The sequence below is a fragment of the Drosophila miranda genome, chromosome 2, assembly GCF_003369915.1.
Source record: "Drosophila miranda strain MSH22 chromosome 2, D.miranda_PacBio2.1, whole genome shotgun sequence".
NCBI lineage: Eukaryota > Metazoa > Arthropoda > Insecta > Diptera > Drosophilidae > Drosophila > Drosophila miranda.
Genome location: NC_046675.1, coordinates 19337470 through 19362479, shown reverse-complemented (window position 1 = coordinate 19362479; position 25010 = coordinate 19337470). Strand labels below are relative to the sequence as shown.

At 42.4% G+C, this 25010-nt stretch overlaps 2 protein-coding genes across 3 annotated transcripts; both read right to left on the bottom strand.

Annotated features, from left to right (window-relative positions):
* Positions 1-509: 509 nt before the first annotated feature.
* On the bottom strand, positions 510-7059 carry LOC108154077 (trypsin-1). Of its 2 annotated transcripts, none has more exons than XM_017284185.2 (3): positions 7040-7059; positions 2765-3151; positions 510-923 (listed from the first exon to the last, which is right to left on the bottom strand). In XM_017284185.2, exons 2-3 carry the CDS (start codon positions 3078-3080, stop codon positions 568-570), a joined length of 672 nt encoding a protein of 223 aa, XP_017139674.1. In that variant the 5' UTR covers positions 3081-3151; positions 7040-7059; the 3' UTR covers positions 510-567. The 2 variants fall into 2 exon arrangements, with proteins under 2 accessions (XP_017139674.1, XP_017139673.1); XM_017284184.2 differs by lacking the exon at positions 7040-7059 and adding an exon at positions 6523-6843.
* An 8967-nt stretch (positions 7060-16026) lies between these two features.
* LOC108154087 lies at positions 16027-18956 on the bottom strand. Its single transcript, XM_017284201.2, is given in 4 exon segments — positions 16027-16228; positions 16231-16329; positions 18125-18405; positions 18926-18956. Coding segments are annotated over 4 exon segments (519 nt in total). The 5' UTR covers positions 18942-18956; the 3' UTR covers positions 16027-16105.
* Between the last annotated feature and the right edge of the window lie 6054 nt (positions 18957-25010).

Here is a 25010-nt window from a genome sequence, read left to right as displayed (position 1 = left end):
TGCGAACCTCATTAGGTATTTTGATTGGTCCGCTTTGTACTTATGCATTAATGTTATAAAAGGCACACATATTTTCTACAAAGCACTTGGCACATTTTTTGATTCTTTTGTTCCGCCATCTTGACCGATTAGATCTGGTTTATCAAAGAGTTATTTAGTCTTAAAAACTTAAAATCAAGACTTTATAAAAAATTTTAATAAGATGGCTCTCCTACTTCTCTCTTTGGCTTTATAATAGCTCGGTCAAACTTTTCAGTTCTTAACGCTCAACTACCTATCTCGAAGCAGGATACGTTTTGCACAGGACCCTAAATAGTTGTACAGCTTTTACAGCTTAAAGCCAAATAATAAATAAATAAGTAAAAAAAAAAAACCTTCCTCGTCCCTGGCGGAATATGCGAGAAATAACAGCCAAATATGTTGAATAAATGAGTAGATCGTGTCGTGGCATGAATCTTCGAATGAGCGGTCTGGACCAGCCAGGAACCTATGGATTATTTCTAACGTCATCAATAATTAAAAAATATTTTTATTTGTATATAAACACTTTTATAACAAAACTAAAAACTAAGAACACAAGCACGTATTTTCTAAGTTAGATTTTATCCATGGAATAAATTTGCTTACTCGTGTATATACACCCGGATATCCCTCGCGACCACATCCGACACCCCAGGAAACTATTCCGACAATAAAAAACTTAACTCCATTAGACAACAGCAGTGGTCCTCCACTATCGCCTTGACAGGAGTCCATGCTTGGTCGTCCGGCGCACAACATTGTTGAGGTAATTCGGGTACTTTTATATTTCTGATTTCGGCATTCTGTAACAGACATAATCGGAACTTTTACTTGATTAACAATGGAAGGCAGCTCTCCTCCTTCAGAAGTTCGTCCCCAACCAACAACAGTACCAATTCGACCTAAAAGTGAACAATAAATCCAAAATTAATAAGAGAGAGGTATGAGATAGTAATGTAAGCAGTGACAATACAGAAATACTTGACCTAGAGCTTTAGAGCTTTACAATATTGTGTCAAAGTTTACCTTTGTTTCATTGCATATTTACCAGTATAAAATTAAATCTTTAAATATTTTTTTTAACAATAACGCTATAGAATATATTTGTAGATTTACTGTGCGCTGATAGATTTTTAGGAGTTGGCTCTTAGAAGACACTTATTACTAAGAATTTGGCAGTAGGCGATCCGTGTGGCGGCCATTCATATGTGGCAGCCCGGATCGCAGCACCTCAACAACACTCATCTTAGAGTCGTTCGCTGGTGTGGCAAAACCGGCGACTATTCTTAGCGGTCTGGCATCTTGATCTCTGACTTCGACGCCAAACAAAGCTTGATAATTGACTTAGTGATAATTAATAAAGAACATTAATCAGAACTCAAGCGCACATTGGCCAACCCGCCGAAGTGGTGACCCCTACGTTAAAAAAGAACCGCAAATGCAAGAACAGCACTATTTTTTGCGCTCGTCGATCGAAAACAAACCAGCAGAAAACGGTGAAAAATTTTACGACGCTAAGAGCTAAGAGAGCAACTGCAGCGGCTTCAATTAGCAGCCGCACAGCCAACAGCTCCAAACTCTCTACATTTAGCTCAGATCATCCTTCTGAAATTTAATAAATCCAATCCGCAACTTTGGTTCGAAACCTTCGGCGAGTAAGAGGACTCAAAAATGAGACGGCTGCTCCGGGGCGGAGACATGACTGGGAAGAAGACATCTGAAATCTTGCTTCACTTGCGTCGCTTAGCACCAGCTACTGGATAAATCAGTTTAAAGTTTCTTACTCCCTTTTTAGAAGTCGTGAACGGATTCGAACTTATCAAGGTTGGTGGACGATTGGAATACTCAGACCTACCAGACGGTCAAAAACATCCGTTGCTGCTGCCAAGTCAGTTAAAATTTGTATGGAACTATATTCGCCATTTGCATCTTCGGGACTATCACGATGGACCTAAAGCCTTAGTAGCTCTCACTCTCATTCGGTTGGAGTATTGGATCGTTAACGCGAGAGACTTGGCCCGTCGAATTGTCCGCTCCTGTTTACACTGCGTTCGCTACAGACCAAAGCTGCTACAACAACTGATGGGCTCCTTACCGCCTACGCTACTCGCTCCTGCTCGACCCTTTGAACGCTGTGGAGTTGACTTTCGTGGACCCATCAATACATATCTACGCATTCGAGGAAAGGGACCTACAAAATCATACATAGCCGTGTTCGTTTGCCTTCTCACCAAGGCCGTTCACATCGAAGTAGTCTCTGACTTGTCAACAAAGGCGTTGAAACGGATGGGAGGTCGTCGCAAGTTGCCGGCAGACATCTTCTGCCGTTTTCGTTTAGTTTAGTTTAGTTTTTAGTAATTTTTGGTTATAATTTTTCTCCAATATTAGTCTAACATATATATTTCCTGCATATACGCGATCGGTTCGATTAACGTGCGGCGCGTCAGGCGGCAGCGCCCCTCGGTCGGTTGGGCGGGAGGAGTCAAGCGTATTTGCCTGTTGGTGTCAAAGTCCAAATAAAGGATGAGTTTTGTATTCGGTGAGCTGTTCTCCACCACTTTGTACTCTAATGAACTCGAAAAATTACCCCCCTCCTCTTCCTGTCATCATACCTTGCCAATATATAATATCTTTATGAGTATCAATTCTGAGGATTCCTTCAATGCTCTGATTATGTTCTACGGTTAAATATTATCGAATGTTTAAGATCATAATTGAAATTTATAAATTAAGTAATAAATACCTGCAGGATCGTAATTGTATCGGGGAAGACAAACTGGCTTTATAATTTTTGAAAATGCAATTGGTTTCCTTAATCTTAACAGTGCAATATCATTATTGTATGTGTCAGGATCAAAGCTCTTATGTTTTATTACAGCTGTTACAGCACGTTGAATGGCCTGAGACTCAGAAGTAATTTCCTGATCATGATCTCCGAAAATTATTCTTATTTTTGATCTGCGCAATTTTTTCACGCAATGAGCTGCAGATAGAACATAATCCTTAGTTAATAACGATCCACCGCAATGAAATTTTCCATCGTAAATAATTCGTGCCATCCACGGATATTGGTTTACACCTGTTGGTTTTCCGCCAACAATTCTTATTTCTTCATTTGAAAAGCCACAATCTATAACAGTAATATTTTCATTAGTAAACAATTATGTGGAAATTTGTATCTCAGGAAACTTATAAAAAAATAATATTTGTAACTTATTAACGTTTAAATGAATTTCTAAAACTACCCTTGCAGATCGGTTTGGACAAGTTTTGTTATTTCAATTCAATACATTTGTATCTGGGAATCAACATTGACTACTTTATGAGCTGAGAATTCCTTGTTATCATTGCGACAACGTCCGGCGTTCAGGGTGCGGTTACTCGCCTTTAATGCCTTTAGAATGCGTACCGTGCATTACAAATTAAAATGAAATCATATATACATATATAAGATTTTTGACCGTACACGCCTCCAGACTGCCAATCCGTCACAACGACTTCTGGAGAAGATGTGGGGATGACGAAGTGGAGGAATCGGATCTTCTGCTACTGTCCGGCCCTTGAAAATAGTAAACGTCGATTTATTGGGGACGCCCCTTCCTCACAGATATTTCGGACCTGTCCGTAATCCGACCAAGGTTATTATCAAAGTACATCCAATCCACACAATGGGATTAATAGACTTAAAAATCAGTTTTAGTTTGACTCTTTATACCCGGTACTCAAAGAATATAGTAGTAACGAGTCCGATTGTCTTATCGTCCTCGGAGATTTCAATCTTCCAAATACTTCCTGGTCTCCATCCGAAGACTACAACCAGATGTTCCCATTCATGCAGCATGATTTCGTTGATTCTCTGTCCGACTCATCATTGGGTCAGGTAAACGGCATATGCAATAGCATAGGTAGGATTTTAGACCTTGTCTTTATTACCGACTCAACGAACACTCTAGTCCACAGAGGTTCCCCTCTACCTTTTCCCGAAGACCTTTAACATCCCACACTGGAAATTGATGTCCAGCTGCTTTTATATAAGAAGTTTAAACTGTCTAGCTCGCAGTCAGATTTTTCTAAGCATTCAATTGCAAAATCTAAATTTTCCATTTGTTATACCCTATGCTATAACAGCTATTTGTCTAAATGCAAGCTCAACTTTAAACGAGATTCTAAACAATTCTTTAAGTTTGTTAACTCTAAATGTAATTCTTCACAATATCCCTCTTCTTTACACCTAAATCGCACTTATGCAGATAACAATTCCGATATTGCTAACCTATTTGCTTCATTTTTTCAACGTTGCTACTCTGCTTTTTCTAATAACATGCCCTCTATTCTCGTGCCGCGCACTCATATCCTATTCCTTTTTTATTATCCTTATCCTTCCTTTTATCCTTCCCCCCTTGATTATTGATTATGATGGCCTTCTAACTAATTTAAAATCGTGTACATTTTCTTTCTCCACAGGTCCAGATTTGGTTCCCAGTGCCGTGCTTAAACTTTGTGGGGATTCATTTTGCGTGCCTCTCTGAAAAGTGTTCAGCCTCTCTCTCGAGCTTGGTGATTTTCCCACCGTCTGGAAGGAATCATACATAATTCCTATTCATAAAAAGGGGTCTAAATCAGACGTCTCAAACTACCATTGTATCTCCAATTTTTCTGCCATTCCTAAGCTCTTCGAAAAAATTATTATTTTTCAGCTCCAACACTTTTGTACTTCCCTGTTATCAGAAACACAGCACGAATTTGTAAAACGTCGCTCAGTTTCGTCTAACCTCCTTGAATTTTGCTTATATGTAACTGCCGCATTTCCAAAGCAATGACAAACTGACGTAGTTTATACTGATTTTAGTTAAGCTTTCGACTCAGTTAATCAGAATCTCCTCATCCACAAACTATCTTTACTAGGATTTCCGACCAAACTTTTTCTCTGGACTAAGGCGTACCTTTGCAATCGTTCTCAGCGTGTCTGCTTCCAATCTTCTCTTTCTAAACCAGTTTTTGTCTCTTCGGGTGTGCCGCCAGGTAGCCATCTCGGGCCCTTATTATTTAACCTCTTTATCAATGATCTTCCCCAAGTTTTAACTAATTCTCGAGTATGCTGTAATGTATGCTGATAATGTCAAGCTACGTTTTTCCAACAGCGACCCGGAGCCAAAGGAGTCCTTGGTTTTATAAAAAAATGGTCGAAGGAATTTTCTGACCCCTATACCACTAAACTAATCTATGTGTCTCATGTACGGCCTATCTTGGAATATGGTTCCTGTATCTGGTCTCCCCATTACCGAAAATATCAAGATATGCTTGAGTCCGTTCAAAAACAATTCCTTATCTTTGCCCTGTGCGGACTTAATTGGGACCACTCTCGTCATCTTACTTGTCATGTAATTCTCTTTCTCCACAAACTTCTCCTAGGCGAGGTTGAATCCTCGGCCCTCATTAGCCTTATCAGTATTGCTGTCCCATCCCGCCCGACTAGGCATTACTTTCCTCTCCGTCTTCCTCTCTGTCAATCAAAATACTCTGACCATGAATCTTTCCGTAGCCTTTGCTGCGACTACAATAAATTTGTCCATCTTTTTTCCTTTGCTACTTGTGCTTCCAAAGTAAAATCTTCTTTAATGAATAATTTAAGTTAACTTTCTTCTGCCTTGTATTGTGTACCAAACTTTCCAGTAGCTGATAATTTTATAATTTGTACATTCCTATTTTTACATTCCTATTTAACTGTACATAGTTGAACTCTAAACATTAAACATATAAGATTCGAGTAGATTTACTTAGCATCCCGAAGAAAGCATTTCCGAACCCCTAACTAGGATAAAGTGTTGCAGGATTTGTCAAAGTATATATAAGTAGAAGAAAGCAATAAGATTTTTGATTTTTGCTATATAAAGGCGTGCCATTATATGATTGATGGTTTAAGCACTAACGAAAAATCGAGGAATTGGGGGACCCTAGAGAATAACGCTCGTAGAACATTTCTGTATGCTTTTAGGGATAAAAAACGGTACCCTCTGTGCTTTAAAAATATGTACAAGAAATGGAAGGTGTCTTCGATGACATCTAAGATCGACCGTATGTCAGTTATCTGTTTTATAATAAATTGTACTCAGCTTTGAAAACCTCACATATATTCGTTTTGTATAATTTGCATTGTATTGGATAAAATATTTATCCGTAATGTATGTACATATAAGAATGTAATTTTCACCGTGTGACTGAGAATTTTTTAAAAGTAACAAAAGAAAACTAAACAATAATATAAATAAATAAAAAACAAATGGTTCCTATATAGAGGTACGAGTACAAATGTACATATGTAAATATGTATGTATGTAAAAAAACAAACACGAATTGGAAATAAGCCAAGTAATGTCAATTTTCACAAATTCAATATTATTTAGTCACATTCTTAAAAATGGTTTAACTTTCAACAAATATATTAGTATTAGTTTTGTTCGCATTTTGATATTTATCATACAGTCACTGAAGACTACTTACCACAGTCGCAATTTTTTAGGCTTGAATTTTCAGTATACTCAACATCATCTTCTGTGTCAAGTCCAAAAGCGTTTGATACCCCAGAACTTATTCGAAAAATAGTATCAAATAAAAATTTACTGGTTCTTTTATGAATTATACTTGTAGTTGCAGATTCATTGAAAGCCTCAAACTTTTCCGAACAAATTAGGTTGGCATAACTTAACAAGGCCAACATCCAAAATAATAAAATATGCTTTAAATTCATTTTCACGAATCAGTTATCATTGTTATATAGGGTTATTAGGGTTTTATAGTGATCTACATTTATATAAAAAAATCAAAATATACATATGTATATAAGCCACTATATATGTACATATGTATACGTTTTTATAAGTATGTCTATATGGACATATGTATACATTAATTTTTTTCGTGTATACATATATGAATGTGTAATAACAATATATAGTTTATAAATATGTATTTAACTAGTTCATGTAAAATAAAATATATACTAATTTAGTTCACCTACATATACGTATATGTAAATGCTTTTCGTATGTAGCGTACAAATTATTTTTCTTCTATACGAAACTTGAGAGCAGCCAGCAGCAGCCAGCAAAACAAACGGGCAATTAAAGTTGCTTTGAAATATTTTTTGTTGGCCGAAAAAGCGCAGAAGCAGAGCCGCGCTATGGTCCCAACGACCACTTTTATTCGCCAAAACGTAATTTTGAAAAGTCAAAAAAGCTGCGTACCAGAAATTTTTATAGATGTCTCCACTTTTACAAAATCAGCTGTTCCACCCAGCTGTTGTTATCAAAAAGCACGTGCAGTGACATTTTAATAACAACTTTAAATCTCTGATTAAATTTTTGTGATGATTTTTAATCTGTTGGGCTTGTACTACGTGTTTTGAGTTGTGAACTGTATATAGTAGTTGTAATGTCTTCGTAATTGTAGTTTAAAGTGAGTCGTTCAAGATGTGGCAACTAGTAAGGAAAACTAAATTTTTGGAAAAGGTATACAAAATGAGTCCTTCCTAGTCCTACCCTGAAACCTTTTATGTGTCGTTGATATATAGATTCTTGTTGAAATGTATATAGTAAGAAATTCCACTTTCCACCACAATTCTTGAAATTTGCAATAATAGATCATACCCTCAAATTTAAAAATGCACAGTTGTTTACCGTATGAAATTCAGAGAAGGGTAAAACATGCAAGGAAAATACGGTACAAAATTATTTGATTTGAATTGGTGACATTATAGATACAATTAGTAAAGTTTTTGAAGATAGGAGCAAGAACATTTTTTGTCGTTTGGCAACAAAATGAAACAAATGCAGGTCAAATTCAAAAATGTTTGAACGAAAATATGTATGTGGATTGGCTCGATAAACAAACAAGTGTAGCCGTTCCAAAAGCCAAAAAAGTCAGTGGAACGCCGTATACTGTTATATTCCTAAAAAGGTCGCTGAGCACGAAGAAGTCTGCAGATCTTATTGTGTCATAGGGAGGTAACATCAGTTTATTGATCCAAGCGGCACGCATGGCCGCACGAGGCAAATCCGACCTCGAATCACTTAACGAGGCGTTAGCCCTGCTTCTCGACAAGGATCTCAGCAAAGACCCGTTGATAGTAGTTTTAGTATGTAGTTTTAGTCATGTATATTACAACTGCCCTATTCATACGCTCATGATTGTATTGCACCGCTTAAGTAACTATATTTACGCCCATAGCTGTGTTGTTATTGCTTGTGTCCAAAACATAGCTGTAATGTTCCCACACGTATAGCTAAAGCCCGCAGCTACACACGCATAAAACGATGTGTACCGTTTTGCATTGGGCCGTCACATCGCCTGATCTTTCAATTCCCTTTTGGCTCGACTTCTTTGTGGAGTGGATGTTAGTCGAAATCTCTAGATGAAGCCAACCGCACGCATAGTTTATACCGCCGCATCATAGATATGAGTGATATCGTTGACCGCTGTTCGCCATGAAGGCTCTATTGCATCGTCTAATTCAGCAACGTGGTGCCTGCAAATCCCAACTAACTCGCGTGGCTATGGAGGCTCAAGAGTTTGTACAGTCATGTACTTCTGTGCAAACCTTAGAGCACAAGTTGGACCGACTGGTTGCAACTTTCAACCGCTTTATGGAGCTATTCACCGAAGCCATACGTGACCGGAGCAGTCACGATAATGAGCACGACAACTCAAATCTACTGCTATCAAACACTGTGGAACGCTTATTTGAGGGGCAAACTCAACTCCTGGAGAGGATTCGGGACTCATCGGGAACCACAGAGCTGCAGCTCAAAAAAATACGCATTCCGACATTTTCGGGCAGATATGAGGATTGGTGTCAGTTTAGTGACTTGTTCTTAGGCTCAGTCGACAAGAAGAGTAGTCTGTCCAAGTGCCAAAAGTTGCATTATTTGAAATCATATCTGGATGGTGAAGCGTTGTCTCTAATAAAGCATATTCCCATATCGGATGCCAATTACCAGGACGCATGGGAGATCACTGATTGCTCATTCGTTCATTCAAAACTTTCTTTCGTTGCCAACCGCAAAGGGTTTAAACATCGCCGAGGTGCGTAAAATAGTGGACACCGCCGACGAAAGTATACGTGGTCTACATGCTGAGCAGCGACAGCCGCGATGTGTGGCTCATCCATATCTTGCTCTCAAAGCTAGACCCTGATCAAGATCATGCCGATTTGTATCCGAAGGCTGCTACTGTGCTTGTACGAGACGCGTACGTGGATGATATTCCTACTTGTTGCGATAATATCGACGATCTCGTTGCACTCAAAGATGAATTAATTTTGCTATTTAGCCAAGCTCAATTTAAACTTCGAAAATGGAGTTCAAACTGTTGGTCACTATTCAATTCGCTGCCAAAGGACATTTGTGAGTATCCACTTGAAGCCCTAAAGGGAGATAGCCAAATATGTCAAGGTTCTTGGAATACGCTGGGACCCGGCTGTGGACGAGCTTTCCTTCAAGTTGATCGCCGAGAGTACCTGGGCTATCGCCGGATAGTACTTGCGGTACCTTGTCGGGCACAGGATTACTACGAAGGTCCTGCCATGCGGAGATACCGACAGGTATCGCCGAGAGTACCTAGGCTATCGCCGGATAGTACTTACGGGACCCTGTCGGGCAAAGGATTACTACGAAGGACTTGCCATGCGGAGATACCGACAGGTATCGCCAAGAGTACCTAGCCTTTCGCCGGAAAGTACTTACGGGACTTGTTGGGCAAGGAATTACAACGAAGGTCTTTGCAATGCTGAGATACCGACAGGTATCGCCATGAGTACCTAGGCTACCACCGGATAGTACTTACGGGACCCTGTCAGACTAGGAATTACTACGAAGGTCTTTGCTATGCGGAGATACCGACAGGTATCGCCGAGAGTACCTAGGCTATCGTCGGATAGTACTTCCGGGACCCTGTCGGACTAAGAAATAATACGAAGGTCTTTGCTCTGCTAGATACCGACAGTTATCGCCGAGAGTACCTAGGCTATCGCCGGATAGTACTGACGGGACCTTGTCGGACTAAGAATTACTACGAAGGTCTTTGCTATTCTAAGATACCGACAGGTATCGCCGAGAGTGTCCAGGCTTTAGCCGGATAGTACTTACGGGACACTGTCGGACTAAGAATTACTACGAAGGTCTTTGCTATTCGTAGATACCGACAGTTTTCGCCGGAGTACCTAGGCTATCGCCGGAAAGTACTTATGGGACCCTGTCAGACTAAGAATTACTACGAGGGTCTTTGCTATTCTGAGATACCGACAGTTTTCGCCGGAGTACCTAGGCTATCGCCGGAAAGTACTTATGGGACCCTGTCAGACTAAGAATTACTACGAGGGTCTTTGCTATTCTGAGATACCGACAGGTATCGCCGAGAGTACCTAGGCTATAGCCGAATAGTACTTACGGGACACTGTCGGCCTAAAAATTACTACGAAGGTCTTTGCTATGCTGAGATACCGACAGTTTTCGCCGGAGTACCTAGGCTATCGCCGGAAAGTACTTATGGGACCCTGTCAGACTAAGAATTACTACGAGGGTCTTTGCTATTCTGAGATACCGACAGTTTTCGCCGGAGTACCTAGGCTATCGCCGGAAAGTACTTATGGGACCCTGTCAGACTAAGAATTACTACGAGGGTCTTTGCTATTCTGAGATACCGACAGGTATCGCCGAGAGTACCTAGGCTATAGCCGAATAGTACTTACGGGACACTGTCGGCCTAAAAATTACTACGAAGGTCTTTGCTATGCTGAGATACCGACAGGTATCGCCGAGAGTGTCCAGGCTTTAGCCGGATAGTACTTACGGGACACTGTCGGACTAAGAATTACTACGAAGGTCTTTGCTATTCTGAGATACCGACAGGTATCGCCGAGAGTACCTAGGCTATCGCCGGATATTACTTCCGGGACCCTGTCGGACTAAGAATTAATACGAAGGTCTTTGCTCTGCTAGATACCGACAGTTATCGCCGAGAGTACCTAGGCTATCGCCGGATAGTACTGACGGGACCCTGTCAGCCTAAGAATTACTACGAAGGTCTTTGCTATGCGGAGATACCGACAGGTATCGCCGAGAGTACCTAGGCTTTCGCCGGATAGTACTTCCGGGACCCTGTCGGACTAAGAATTAATACGAAGGTCTTTGCTCTGCTAGATACCGACAGTTATCGCCGATAGTACCTAGGCTATCGCCGGATAGTACTGACGGGACCCTGTCGGACTAAGAGTTACTACGAAGGTCTTTGCTATGCGGAGATTTCGACAGGTATCGTCGAGAGTACCTAGGCTATCGCCGGATAGTACTTACGGGACTTGTTGGACTAAGAATTACTACGAAGGTCTTTGCTATGCTGAGATACCGTTTGGTATCGCCGAGAGTACCTAGGCTATGGCCGGATAGTACTTACGGGACCCTATCGGGCAAAGGATTATTCGAGAGGTTCCTCAGAATTCGAGAGGCTCCAAGGAGAATATAAAGAAAGCAGACGCTGCTTGAAGAGACAGATCAAGGATGCCAAGCGCAAATGCTTCGAAATGCTTTGGGATGACGCAGATTCGAACCCTTGGGGCTTCGCATACAGGCTGGTAATAAAGAGACTGCGAGTGTTGTTTAACTGTGACTGCTGGTTTACATAGTAGAAACCCTATTTGTGGCAGCCCAGAGGGTGATGGATAGAATTCCGCCACTTGAAATATAAGCCACCACGGAAGAAAAAGTCCTCAAAGCTCTACAACGGATCAAGAACGGCAAAGCACCAGGACCTGATGGGGTCCCAAATACCGTTCTCCGCACGGCCATTGAGACCAATCCACAAATGTACGTGGGTTTATCCAATGCGTCCATGTCCGAAGGGACCTTCCCCATACCATGAAAGCGACAGCGGCTAGTCCTCTTACCCAAGGAAAACAAGCCGGCCGAGGAGCCACTCTAGACCACTCTGCCTGCTCGATACAGTGGGTAAGATTCTCGAGCGCATAATCCACACGAGGCTGGAGATGGCAGTAACGCGTCAGCTTTCACCGAGACAGCACGGGTTCCGCAAAGGCAGGTCCACGGTGGACGCAATCGGCGAGGTATGTGAGATAGCAAAGCGAGCAAGTGATAGCACCCGATGGATGTACGGGACCAAAGAGTATTGCATAGTGACAACACTCGACGTCCAAAATGCATTCAACTCTGCCAATTGGGATCACATACTAGAAGAACTGAGAAACTTCCAAATACCGTCGTATCTGCAGAAAATCATCGCGGACTACCTAAGAGACCGAGTGCTCATATATGAGACGGATAAGGGGACACGTGAGCACCAAATCACTGGAGGAGTTCCCCAAGGATCGGTCCACGGCCCGCTGCTGTGGAATATCATGTATGATGGAATCCTCAAGATGAATATGCCAATTAGTTTCACGGTGATAGGATTTGCCGACGATAACATCGCTATCCGGGAGGGACCTCTCATTAGCCACCCACAAAACAGAGGCAGTGCTCATAAGCAGCAGGAAAGTAGTGGAGACGGCCACGATCCGAGTAGGTGACTGCACTATTAGCTCCAGTCCAAGCCTGAAGAACCTGGAGTTCATGATTGACCACAGACTCAGCTTCAAGCATCACATGGCGTATGCAAGCACCAAAGCAGGAAAGCCGGCGGTGGCCCTATCCCGCATCATGGCGGAGGCCCGAAACAGCCAAGGCAAAAGCTACTAGCGAGCGTAGTTGGCTCAATGCTAATGTACGCTGCACATATGTATGCCCGAGAATGCAACGCACTCCAGAGGCTGTGTGCCCTGAGAGTGTGTTGTGCACTCAGAACGGTATCCCAAGACGGTATGGTATGCTACCACTAGTGGTAGCAGGAATGATTATAATCCATCTGCAGGCAAAAGAAGCCGCAGGAATCAGGGAACAGCGAACCCTGTTCAACGCCCAATCCTGCAACGAGTTGCTGACGAGCGTCGTGACGTCACAGATGCTCTACGCCGAACCATTCTGGGCGGAAGCCGCGAAGGTTAAAAGCTATATGCGAGGAGTGGAGGCAACCTACGCATTGTGCGCCATCAGGATCGCGTGCTCGTTCCGGACCATCTCGGACGATGCAGCGCTAGTCATTGCCGGGCTAGTTCCGCTTAGGGAGCTGATACGGGAGAGGAAAGAGATCCACGACGCCACGCAGGACAGTGCAGCTGAAGTACGCTCCAAAGCAGAAATAAAGGACGCCGCCAGAAGGATCAGCTTGGACAGATGGTAGTCTCGTTGGGACCACACACCCAAAGGCCGATGGACCCACACTCTCATCCCGAGCATAGCATGCTGGGTTGAAAGGAAGCTCGGCCAGGTAAATTGCTACCTCACCCAGGCACTGAGCGGACATGGCTGCTTCCGCGGCTACCTCAAGCGTTTCGGCCATAAGACAGAGGGCTGGAGCCCCGAATGTGGCACAGGCATGGAGGAAGACGCTCGTCACGTCCTCTTCGACTGCCACAGGTTTGACCATGAGCGTCAGACACTGGAGGCAGCAGCAGGGTCTAGGGTCAGCAGCGAGACTCTGCTGCCACTAATGCTGCCAGACCCGAAAGTGTGGAAAGCGGCTTCGGAGTTCGCCTCTAGCGTAATGCGAGCGCTTAGGTCGCTGGAGAGATGGCGGAAGGAGCAGACCCCCTTCTCCGTTATTTAATAAACGAATAATTAATAAATGAATTAAGCCGCTTTGTGTCAAAATATCGCCACACCCCCTTCCGCCCCCGCAAAGGACGAAAATCTGGGGCATCCACATCCAGGTGGACCTCGCATCATGTGTACAGTTGAAACCAAAGCCAAACAACTCAGAAGTGCTTACCATTCCGAATTTGGGTGGACTAGTCATACACACAACTACTGTCGAAGCGATTTCGTCTGTGTGAAATGCAGTGGTCAGCATTCGTCCAAGCCAACAAACTGCTTCTGAAACTCGGCATGCCTGCCCTCCCCCCGCCGCGAAACCGAAACCGGAGCCAAATTCAACGACGCCAAGCAAGCAAGCCCCGCAGAAGCACGCTGCACATCAAAGCAAGCCAAGAGCTATGTCACTGCTTTCAGGGAGGGTCATTCCGTGCAGCAGAAACAAGAACGACAGAGAAGATCGAGATCTGGGAAAAATTTCACACCAAGTTTACGACTACAGGAGCAGATCATCAAGCACCTGAGTCGAAATCGCAACAAACACTCAAAAAATGACAACAATATCGACATCAGCATCATCACTACTAAACTGGACAAGCACATCTTGCCTTTGCAAATACAGGCAGAACAAAATGGTAAGCCAGCTCCAGCTGTGATCCAGCATCAACAAAGCCTGGAAGATAGGCTGTCCAAAATAGACACGACAATGAACAAGATTGTCGCAGGCCTCCAAAAGCACGTCCACAATGCAGGCCACAACCAACTTCCATATACAAATGACGGCTGCAGCAGAAGATTTGACTCCCATGACCGAGCTGCTGGGCGACAGCAGCTACAAAGAGGTAGCGACGGCGGCAGCTAAAACTAATCAAAATTCTATTATATATTTTCCTTAAGCCAAGAGGATTCGACTTTCCCAATGCAAATATATTCCTCAAGTTTATTTTTCTCCCCTTCTTTCTTTTTTGTATAGTGCTAAACTGGTTATATAGTCTGACCGATCCGGATCCTCGTTATTCTTTATCGTTTTATTTTTGCAGTCATTGCATTTCATAATGGAGCTTTGAATGGCCGTAATTTCTCTAAAACTGTGCTTCAATGCTTCTCAGTTAGCCTTTTTGGGGTTAATTTATTCCGCGGGTTTTGGGTTCTAAAGAGTAGCTGAGATCAGACTGGTCATCTAAAACTTTCCAACTTTCGATGTTGTACAGTACGCACTGGCGCTGCCCTGTCTTTTCCGCGTATTTTCCTACGAGATGGGTAGATTCGGCACGACATTTGCTTTACAGTGGATCGTGGGGTACCTTGAGAGCTGCGGTATGTTGCCGTTTTGGCTAAGGCGTCTGTCTCATTAGCCTCACTATGCTGATGTGGAGAATAACCGCCGAGGCCGACTAAGCATTTTTCAAACAGTAGTATGTTCCCAGCACTCCTCTTTTTGGCATACCTGTATTTCTTGGCCTTGGCGCAGATTAATGTCATGGCCGCACTGGAACAACTCGTTTTTCCTCAGTACCCTACTTTCACCCATTTTTTGATTAGTTTCTATATCTTGCCATTTCTGACTTCTGATACCAATTCACTGCGTATCACCATTTCCAATTCATACTTTTTGTTTGTCGTGAGGCCACATCTTGGGCGCCAGTTGGGACGTTTATCGTCCGTCTGAGTTTGCTAGGCTTGAGGGATGGTTTAATTAATTTAATTAATTATCTGCTCTTGACGAAATTTAGATGGTAATGTCAAAACTCACCAAAAAGTGTGAAAATGTTTTCATTATAGTATATGGTGCTTATTAGCAGCCCGAGCTGCTCTAACGTTCTTTTTCTTCCGCTCTCTTTTAAGATGTGCTGCATAGGGAAGGGTTTTTTCACGATTTTAGGACAATACATATATAATCTTTAACATTCATTCATCAATATTGAACTTCAACAATGGACGATGCACGAATATGCAAGTCTATTGACAAAGTGCAATTTTTCAACGCGCACACCCGAGAGCCCAACGTGTCTCCTCACACAACGTGACCGACCTTGCTCCTGTGAAGGTTAAAATTAATGAATTAATTAAAATAACGAAAAAATCTTATTGCCAAAGGAATTTATTGGGATTTATTGTCGCATGTGAATAGCCCCATCAAGTTGACCAGTAATCGCAACAGGTAAAATATAAATTAAAAATGCTTTGTTTAAATGTATCTATTTTTTTTTATAAAATCTAAAATGCTTTGGAAAATTTGAGATGTATCATATAATATACGAAAATTATACACATTACGCATGATTAACTTAGTACTTAAAAATGTTGATTAAAATTGGAGCTTAGTTTATCTTGCTTTTATTATCACTAATGTTTTTCACAATATATAAAAATACATACGAGTACATCTATACATGAATATTGTATATGCGTGCATATATTGAATCATTTGTGCTTGCCATCGAAGATTCTTCCAAAATTAGTACACGTATATTGTTTTTAATTGTGGCTTTAATTCCGGAGGTATCACTGGGCCGTGTTCTACTTTTCGAGTAACTAAGCGTTTAAATCGCCCACTAAATTGCTTACGAAGTCCTTTAAAGCCGTTCTTATCACTTCCCACCAGTAAATCCTGAAAAAAGACACATTTAGAGTTCACATGTCTAATATGTTGTGGAAATACATATGTATGTTCATTTCGATGGCCAGCGAGATTTCTGGAAAAAGTCTTGCAGCAAACTGAGACAGTAGAAAAGGACAAGAAACTTAGGTCCTTCAGTGTGGCTACAATAATGATACCATCCAACAAGATTTGAACAATTCTCATCGTTTCTGGAAAACAAAACCAGCTGACCTGGTTGCTTCGTAAATATACAGCGTGATAAAAATGCTTTTATTTTTTTCAAGTGCAGAAAGTGCGAAATTAAAGAAAAAATGCAAATTGAAAATTAAATTGCTAATGGCTGTCAGATTTGTGAAATTTTTTCGTATCGACAAACATATGTACATACATACTTTCAAAATGATTTTCGATAAAGTTCCAGCCAATCTAGTTGTTACCTCAAAGTGAATTTGTTGCACTTAAAATTGAGGTCTGAATTAAATGTGGCGGGAATGTGGCTGTCTCCACCCGCTGTTATGGATAGCGCAAAAATTTATTTTTGCCAACGTTTTTCACTACTTGATTCTTAAACCACCATTTTAGAGAGATGATTTAGAGAACCACCACAGAGATGTTCTTCAGGTTTCGCAAGACTATTATGATATGGAAATTTTGTATCTCTCTTTCTCTTATAGATTTGCAATGCGTCAATGAATTCCCACAATTCATTACGAAGCCACACTTCTAGAGAGAGTGAGAGACGACGTTAGTAACATTTACATTGTTCATTGTCAGCCAGGCTCCGTTTTTCAGAATCCGCAAGATTTCTTACTTTTCAATACAAAAACATTTTCCTCAAATGAAAAGTAAGCGGCTTTTTATACAACGAAACGTAATTTTAATTGCAAACTTAAACAAATTTATGACTTATTAACATAAACTTGACACCTATATCAATTAAATTTAACTTGTGCTTTCTTTACATATAATTTTATTTTAACCCAACCTTAAATTTGACTTGGAAAAAATTGGCCAGGGCAACAACGAAACAGCTGACGCAGTCCGATTTGGTAATCGGAACGTTGGCAAGAAATATGTATATTTTTGCTCATATCAGCACAAATGTGCATGTGACATGCGCTTAACAAATCATCTGGGTGAGCACAGCTGTTTCCCGCCCCATTTATTTCTGACTTTAAAGTGTAAGTGCAGCAAATTAATTTTTTATTTTAAAATTCCCGCTATGTTCTTTATATCAAGGGGAAAGCATATATCATCTTTCTCCAAAATCGTTTTGAAAGTTTGTGTGTCGATCCGAAATGACTTCACGAATCTGAAATCTTGACCATTAGCAATTTAATTTTCAATTTGCATGCTGTTACTCACAGTTCGGCACCACAACGGACCTTCTACAGGTCCAAGTGAGCTTGGGAGGGTTTCATCACTCCCCCAGGCTACCGCCTGAACCTAACCTAACTAACCTACTCACAGTTCGTCAGACATGTTAGACACACAAGTGTTGCATCTAAGATGTATGGATCTTCTTAGATCACGAAATTTCTGCTGTCGTTTTGCTTCAAAACAAGCAATTGAAAAAATAAGAGGATGTATCACGCTGCATTTTTACAAAGCAGCCAGGTCGCCAATCTTCGGTATCTTTGAAACAAACTCTTTTTGTGTATATATACATATGTATGTATATATATATATATATGTATGTATAGTTACTTTTTTAATAAATCTTCAAAGGTACATATGTATGTATGTACATATGTAGATTAATTTCGGTGCACCGAAGCTAGAATTACTCGATTTTCTGACTTACTGGGTTAATGCAATGGTAGATGTGCGGAGTTGGCACTTTTGGAGGGAAATTCCACTCGGTTTCAATGACATCCTCATCAAAAACAGCTCCATTAGTGATTCCACTACTCCGGACAAATGTTACACTTTGGTTAAGTTTAACCGATGTGTTATTCATATTTTGTTCAGCTTCTGCCTCTTTCATGTTGGTATGATCGGTCCTGTACGATGTATGCGAATTCTGTAGTTGGACTCCAATATTTGTTGACGGCGATTTCAAATACTCATCGTTGGCAAAAGTTACTACGAACAAGATGCATTGTTAATTTTCCAGTTTTACCACTGATCATTGCAAAGCACGGAATCTAGTTTCACAAATAGTATCCACAAGCCCATATACTTTCACATGCACATACATTATGCACATATGTACATATGTACATATGTACGTGCATTAATTCAGCAAAACCGAGAGATATTAAATAATTGTCAAGCCTACACAGTCAGCAACCAATTTAGACTAATATCTGCGATGTGGTTAAATATCCTTCTTTTGTATATATTAATGTGCGCATCCAACCATATTTATACATTGTAGTTAATAAGATAAATTTTTTACTATACACGGGGTAAGTACTACAGGCAGTAATACTAGTAGTTTGACTAGAATATCGATTTTCTGCACATGGGTTGTAATTTTGGGTGGTGGCGTGGTTCATAATTTGATACTATCGCCTATCACCAGTTATGTGGGTATTTTATTTTTCTTATTCTGCGTATAATTTTTTTTAATTCTCTGCCTTCCAGTATTTTAAGTGAATACATTTAGCATTGGCCATTTTATGTATACATTTGTAAATTTATAGTGATACAATTTTACACATTTTCACTTTATGCATAACTTTAACATTTGTATGTATGTATGTAATTTAAGCAATATGTGCAACATACAACTGTATTTACATACATACAAAACGAATTTTTATTTGTAAATTATTATTAGTATCGTACAATATCAAAATAAAATAACGTTGGAAAATTTATAAAATAAATTTTCAAATTCATTTATCAAATTATTTCACTTCTGATTGGACTATCTGAACTAAAACAGTAATCCACTGTAACCTACTACAGTGTCGGAAATAGGTCTACATATTGCTCTCAATATGTTTTTCTTCGAATCTAAAAAAAGCTAAAAAAAAAAAACAAAAACACAAAAACACGGATATTGCCACAGCTTTAAGTTTTTGATGATAAAATAATAAAAAAAAAAAAACAATATCACTAATTTAATTAAATATAATTCAAAAATCATTACTTCAATATAATTTGTTGGCGCTTATCTGAACTTATTTTGATTTGGACGTTGGCACTATCAAGCCAAAGCTTGTGATCCTTCTGCAGCTGCTGCCCCCCAAAGTCCAAAAGGTACTCAGTCGTCACAAAGCCGCAGAAGTACGACTTTCTTATTGAAATTGAAGGAAAACTTCTACTCAGAAAGAGGCTCAGGCTAGAGTTTATCAGAACCAATGATCCCCAGGTGGATAGGCTCTTCAGGAGATTTTCCAACCGGGTAAAAAATAAGCTGTGAAAGCCGAAGTCCGAGGCCACCGATAGGCTCTCGAAACTTTCTGTTCAGTAGCTGGCTTTCTTTCATTAGTTGCTGCTTCAACTGCTCTCCTCTCCTCCTATTAGCGTTTGTTTGGCACGCTGATCTGATAACTATTTGTTTTGAAATTTTATTTTATGGTTTTTTTGTTCAAATTTGTCTCTTATTATGCAATTCTCTGTGGTCTTTGCCAAAAAAAACTTGCCGGAAAGAGATCACCCATGATCAGCCAAGTACCCCCTGCTGGCTCTGCGATAGAATACGATAGAATGCCATCTTAAAACGTAATGGCTTGCACTACAGTCATGAGGCATGCCGTGCGGTTGAGAATGACATGGTCATATTTATGAGGCAGACGTGAAGGGCTTTAAGGAGCTGACCGTTGGCTATAATAAGTAGTACGATCGGCTTCTAACTATGGCGTCTCAGGTTAGCAGTCTGCAACTGCTGAATGAGTCTCCGAGGCGTAAAAGGGTCACTCCGCGGGATCTGCAAGTGCCAACCGTCACTCAGCTGCTGACGGCCGAAAAATTGACTCCGACCACTCCAAATGTGCAGCAGTTGATTTCGTTTGCTACTCGAAGTGAAACGACAGCTGCTGGCGATGTAGATGCGCCTCGGAGAACGTGCAGCCAATAACGTATATAGCGTCCGTGTCTGTGGTGTCCGCAAGCTCACTAGCTGTCCTGTCCATTCCGATCCCACCAGTAAATAGACGTTCCAGACCTCCGGATGTTGCCACCACAGGTACTAAGCCTCAGGTGCCTAAACCACTGGTGGGTTTCCCTCCAAAACGACAAGTTTTTGTCTTACGGCTGGCCCCTGACCTCACATCTAATGATGTAACTGCTTTTATACAAAACAAAATAAAAGCCGTCGGTTTAAAGGTGGTCCTGCTTCCGTCCTGCTTCCACCCTTCCAAAAAACTATCTTCTCTTTTAGTAACTTATCAGAATATCAGAAACTTACGTAGTAAGCTCAGCATTCCTTTCCGGGTAGTGTTGCACTTGCTTCCCACGTTATTGTGTTCACTGAAACCTGGTTAAGGCCGGACATTCTTAGTTCTGAGGTTTTGGCAGGTCGGTACATAACTTTTAGAAAGGATGGGTCGTCTCGAGGTGCAGCAGTGGTTCTGATTGATCTCTAACTTCACATCGGAACACGGAACACGTCGGGATACATGTCATAACGCCCAGTCTCATAAGGCCCGAAGGCAGTGGGCCCGTGGGCCCTTTTAAAAGTGACATAGAGCCCGCAGGGTTCTTGGAATGGGGCACAGGCATCTCGGGTTCGTGGATTGCCCTGAATCAGATGCGACTGTGCAGCACCTCCTAGGATACAGGGGGTCACGACCGAATCGGCAGACGCCGTAACTTTACACACCGGTGGAAGTGCGACTGTTCTCTCCCCGTAAGGGCGGCTGGAAACAGGTCCTGGTACGGCCATGACTCTGCCAGGATGCTGGCTAATTGTAGTCGGACGGAGAGAAAAAAACTCACACTGAAATAACCCCAATCCAAGGTGAAACTGTAATGTGCCTAGGGGTGCATGGCCGAGGAGTGCTCGGTCGCTAATATGCGGACTCTGGATAGCTGCCGACATTCAGTGTAAACAAGGCTTCCCGGGGCACGCGGACTATGCCAGAGCATGGGTTCTCCGGACGTAGCATCAGTGGTGTCGGATTACATCCTGGATTACATCCTGGACAGTGAGCGACTAGGGGTCTCAAGCACACGAGGTTCCTCCCTGACCTGACTCTTCTGACAGCGACCACGATAAGACAATGGTGGAGGTAAGCCCCAGGAATGACGCTGATAATCCTGCAGATAAACCTTCACCCTTTTAAGGCAGCATGCGCTGCTCTCTTGCTCCACCTAGCCAAGGGTGGAGAAGACATAGTCCTCATTCAGGACCCCTGGATCCTCGGAAATAGGATCTCTGGTCTGAGGGCTCCTGACTATAAGCTATACGTAGCTGACACTGCAGGTAAAACCGACTCCTGCACCTTTGCAAAAAGAGATTTGCACTTATTTTTTCTCCCAAATTTCAGCACTGAAGACCAAACAGCAGTGAGCCTCGAAGCCTCGATTCACTGACCGTGGGAGCGCGGCCGCCGAGACCGCCGGATGCCGGCCTGCATCGGACAACAGACACGAGGCGCAATGTCAGCGCTTTTGCTGAGCTGCGACGGTCCTGACGGACAATGAGCGAGGGCTCAAGATCGTGAGATTGGGTATCATAAGTTTAGTTTTATATTGATCCACCTAGTGGCCACAACATATTTTGGTCTTATCCTTGTGTTCTATATTAGCTATTATTCAAAATACCATTTAAAACATATTATTACTTACATGGGTCACGATCAACCCAAACCCCCTCCACATGCGTTCCGGGCGCTAATCGCAGACTGCGAGGCCAAGTACACCGGCCTCATCGTAGAGTGCGACGACAACGCACATAACTGCCAGTGTGGACTCACTGACACTAACGAAAGGGGTGAGTACCTTTTCAATTATTTACTGACCACTTAGATAGTCTTACTAAATCGGGGTAGTGACCCCACCTTCATTATTAGAAACAGCAAGGAGGTCCTGGACCTCACGCTTGCCTCTCATGAAATACAGAGTAACATTGTATCCTGGAGGGTCCTGGAAGAACACTCCTTCTCCTACCACAGGTACGTGGAAACCGTATTCCATTTTTCACTGCCGAGACCAGCTCAATTCCGGAACTTCAGGCGGACAAACTGTACTCAGACCACCTCTGTCGTGTTCTCCCTTAGTCCCCACCCGATGAGGAGTGTTCCAGGGAGTCCACGACTCGTCTTGTTAAGATCTTCACCGACGCCTGCAATAAGGCCCTTGCTCTGGCAAGAGCAGAGGCCGGAAGAAACCTGAATGCTGGAATCCGAAATTGGTGGAGCTCCGGAAAGCCTCCCGGAGACTCTTCAATAAAGCTAAGGCTGAAAACTTTGAGCAAAACTGGGCCGATTACAAGGCCAGTCTGTCAACCTACAACAAAGAACTTAGGAAAGCCAAACGCGCCAAACAAAGTGTAAGTTCTGTAGTGAAATCGAGAACAACTCAGAGGCTTCACGCCTGTGCAGAGTTCTCTCGAAGACTACTCCCACCCTGGGCTACCTGAAGAACACCGACCAGTCTTGGACTACGTCCAGCAATGAGTCGCTAAATCTTTTCCTTAATATTGACTTCCCTGGCTGCGACAAAAACAAACCCAACTACTTCGCGCCTCCTTTTGTCGTCAAAATGCAATCCTGAACGTGCTAAGCCAGGAGTCCGCGGGACCAGACGGCATTGTTCCTTCCCAACAAATTCACGCGGGACATAAAACCATAAATTGGATCAAAATAAATTACGATGGAATCTTCTCCCACGGGTCCATACCTGGCTTCAGACCAAAGTCCTTTTTATTCCCAAGGCAGGCAAGACTTCGCATACTGCCCCAAAAATATTTGAGATCCATTAGTTTATCGTCTTTTCTTCTGAAGGTGATGGAACGGCTCCTGGGGCTGCATCTCACAGCGTGTATTCCGCCCTGTCTGATCTCACTCTCCCAGCATGCCTATCGGAAGGGAAGATCCACTGAAACGGCACTACACTCGATCACACTTTAGTAGCCTTCCTCGACATAGAAGGCACCTTTAATAATATCCTTCCGACCGCCATCATAGGCGCAGTGACGGACCGGGGGTGAATCCTGGATGGTGAGCCTAATCGATCAGATGCTACAATGCAGGACGGTTGAGGCATCACTGGGGACGTCAACGTCCACCAGATTTGTCAGCAGAGGCACACAGCCGGGCGGAGTCCTCTCGCCCCTCCTATGGGACGTGGCAGTGAACAAACTGCAGCAGGAGATAGAGGGGGGGTGGCTGCCGCGTAGTGGCGTATGCGGACGATGATGCCATAGCATTCTCCGGAAAATTTCCGCAGACGTTGTGTGACAAGTACTTTCACGAAAATTTCGAGATGGGCAGAAAAATTAGGTTTGGTAGTCAACCCGTCTCAAACGGAGCTTGTGCTTTTCACTAAGAAGTAAAAAGTTCCGACACCGACTCCCCCAAAACTATGTGGGGAAGCGCTAGCCTTTAGCAACAATGCCAAGTATCTTGGCCTAATCGTCGACAAAAAGCTCGATTGGAAACTGAGCATGGAGGATAGCGTAAATAAGGCCACAGTAGCCCTTTACACATGCAGGAAAGCAATCGGACTAAAATGGGGAATGACCCTGTATATAATTAGGTGGCTATACACCGCCGGAAAGAAGGTGCCAACACTTTCCGCCCTTGGGTACTCGGGAATCCTGACGAGACTCCCGCAATTACCGGAGAGGACAGATTATTGTATTCCCTTTGATTACCTCTCGACCCCTTTCCAGGTATCAATCCCACCTAGGGAGGACTGGGAGATGGGCAAACCAGGACCTGCAAATGCGGTCCGCTTCTACACTGATGGCTCAAACATCAGTCATTGCTTCAGGCTTCCATCAAGGAGGCTATCTCTATTGTCTCCAAACTACTTCTAAACACGCACTTAGTGTGCGTCATCTCGGACAGAAGAGCAGCTATTAAAGCTTTATAGGCTATTCGCACTGAGGTACATCCACCATTCATTTCGGGGATGGTCCGTAAGGTTTTGCCGTTCCGAAAATTTCCCAGTTATTCCACCATCCATTTTGGATGTTCTTAAACCGCACGTTTCTACGCGATAGTTAGCCGATGGTTTTCCAATGCAACTCAGAATAATTGTCATTCACAACGAAAAAATGGTATTCACTGCGGGAACGTAAACAATGATTGGGACAAAATTTAAAAAAAAAATAACAGCAATAACAGCAGCAGAAGACAGAACAAAATAGCGTAGTTTATAAATAAATATAAATATAGAGGATGAAACAGCGGTTAAAGCGGACAAGTGCTGCTCATAAATTGAAAAATCCGAAGAAGGTGGGATATACGAGAAGGTAATGAATATAGCGAAAGCGGGAAGAATAAGTTTTACACACAGGAATTCCAGTTCCTGTTGAACTTGGACTGTGAAGTGTTACGACGTGAAGTAAGAGTCCACTGCACCCCCCCTGCTAGTTCCATGCTAGCCCCTCCGCGTATCGGTTGCATACCTCATACCTATCTGGCCCCAGCAAGCAATCGGCTTCAGCTCAGCCACAAATCAAATAAATATTATAAAGTTTAACCTTTTTCTCTTTTTATTTTGGAAACAAATAGGTGCCAAAAAAGCTTGGCATCTCAAACGATGGTGACCCCCCGACGTGATATAAA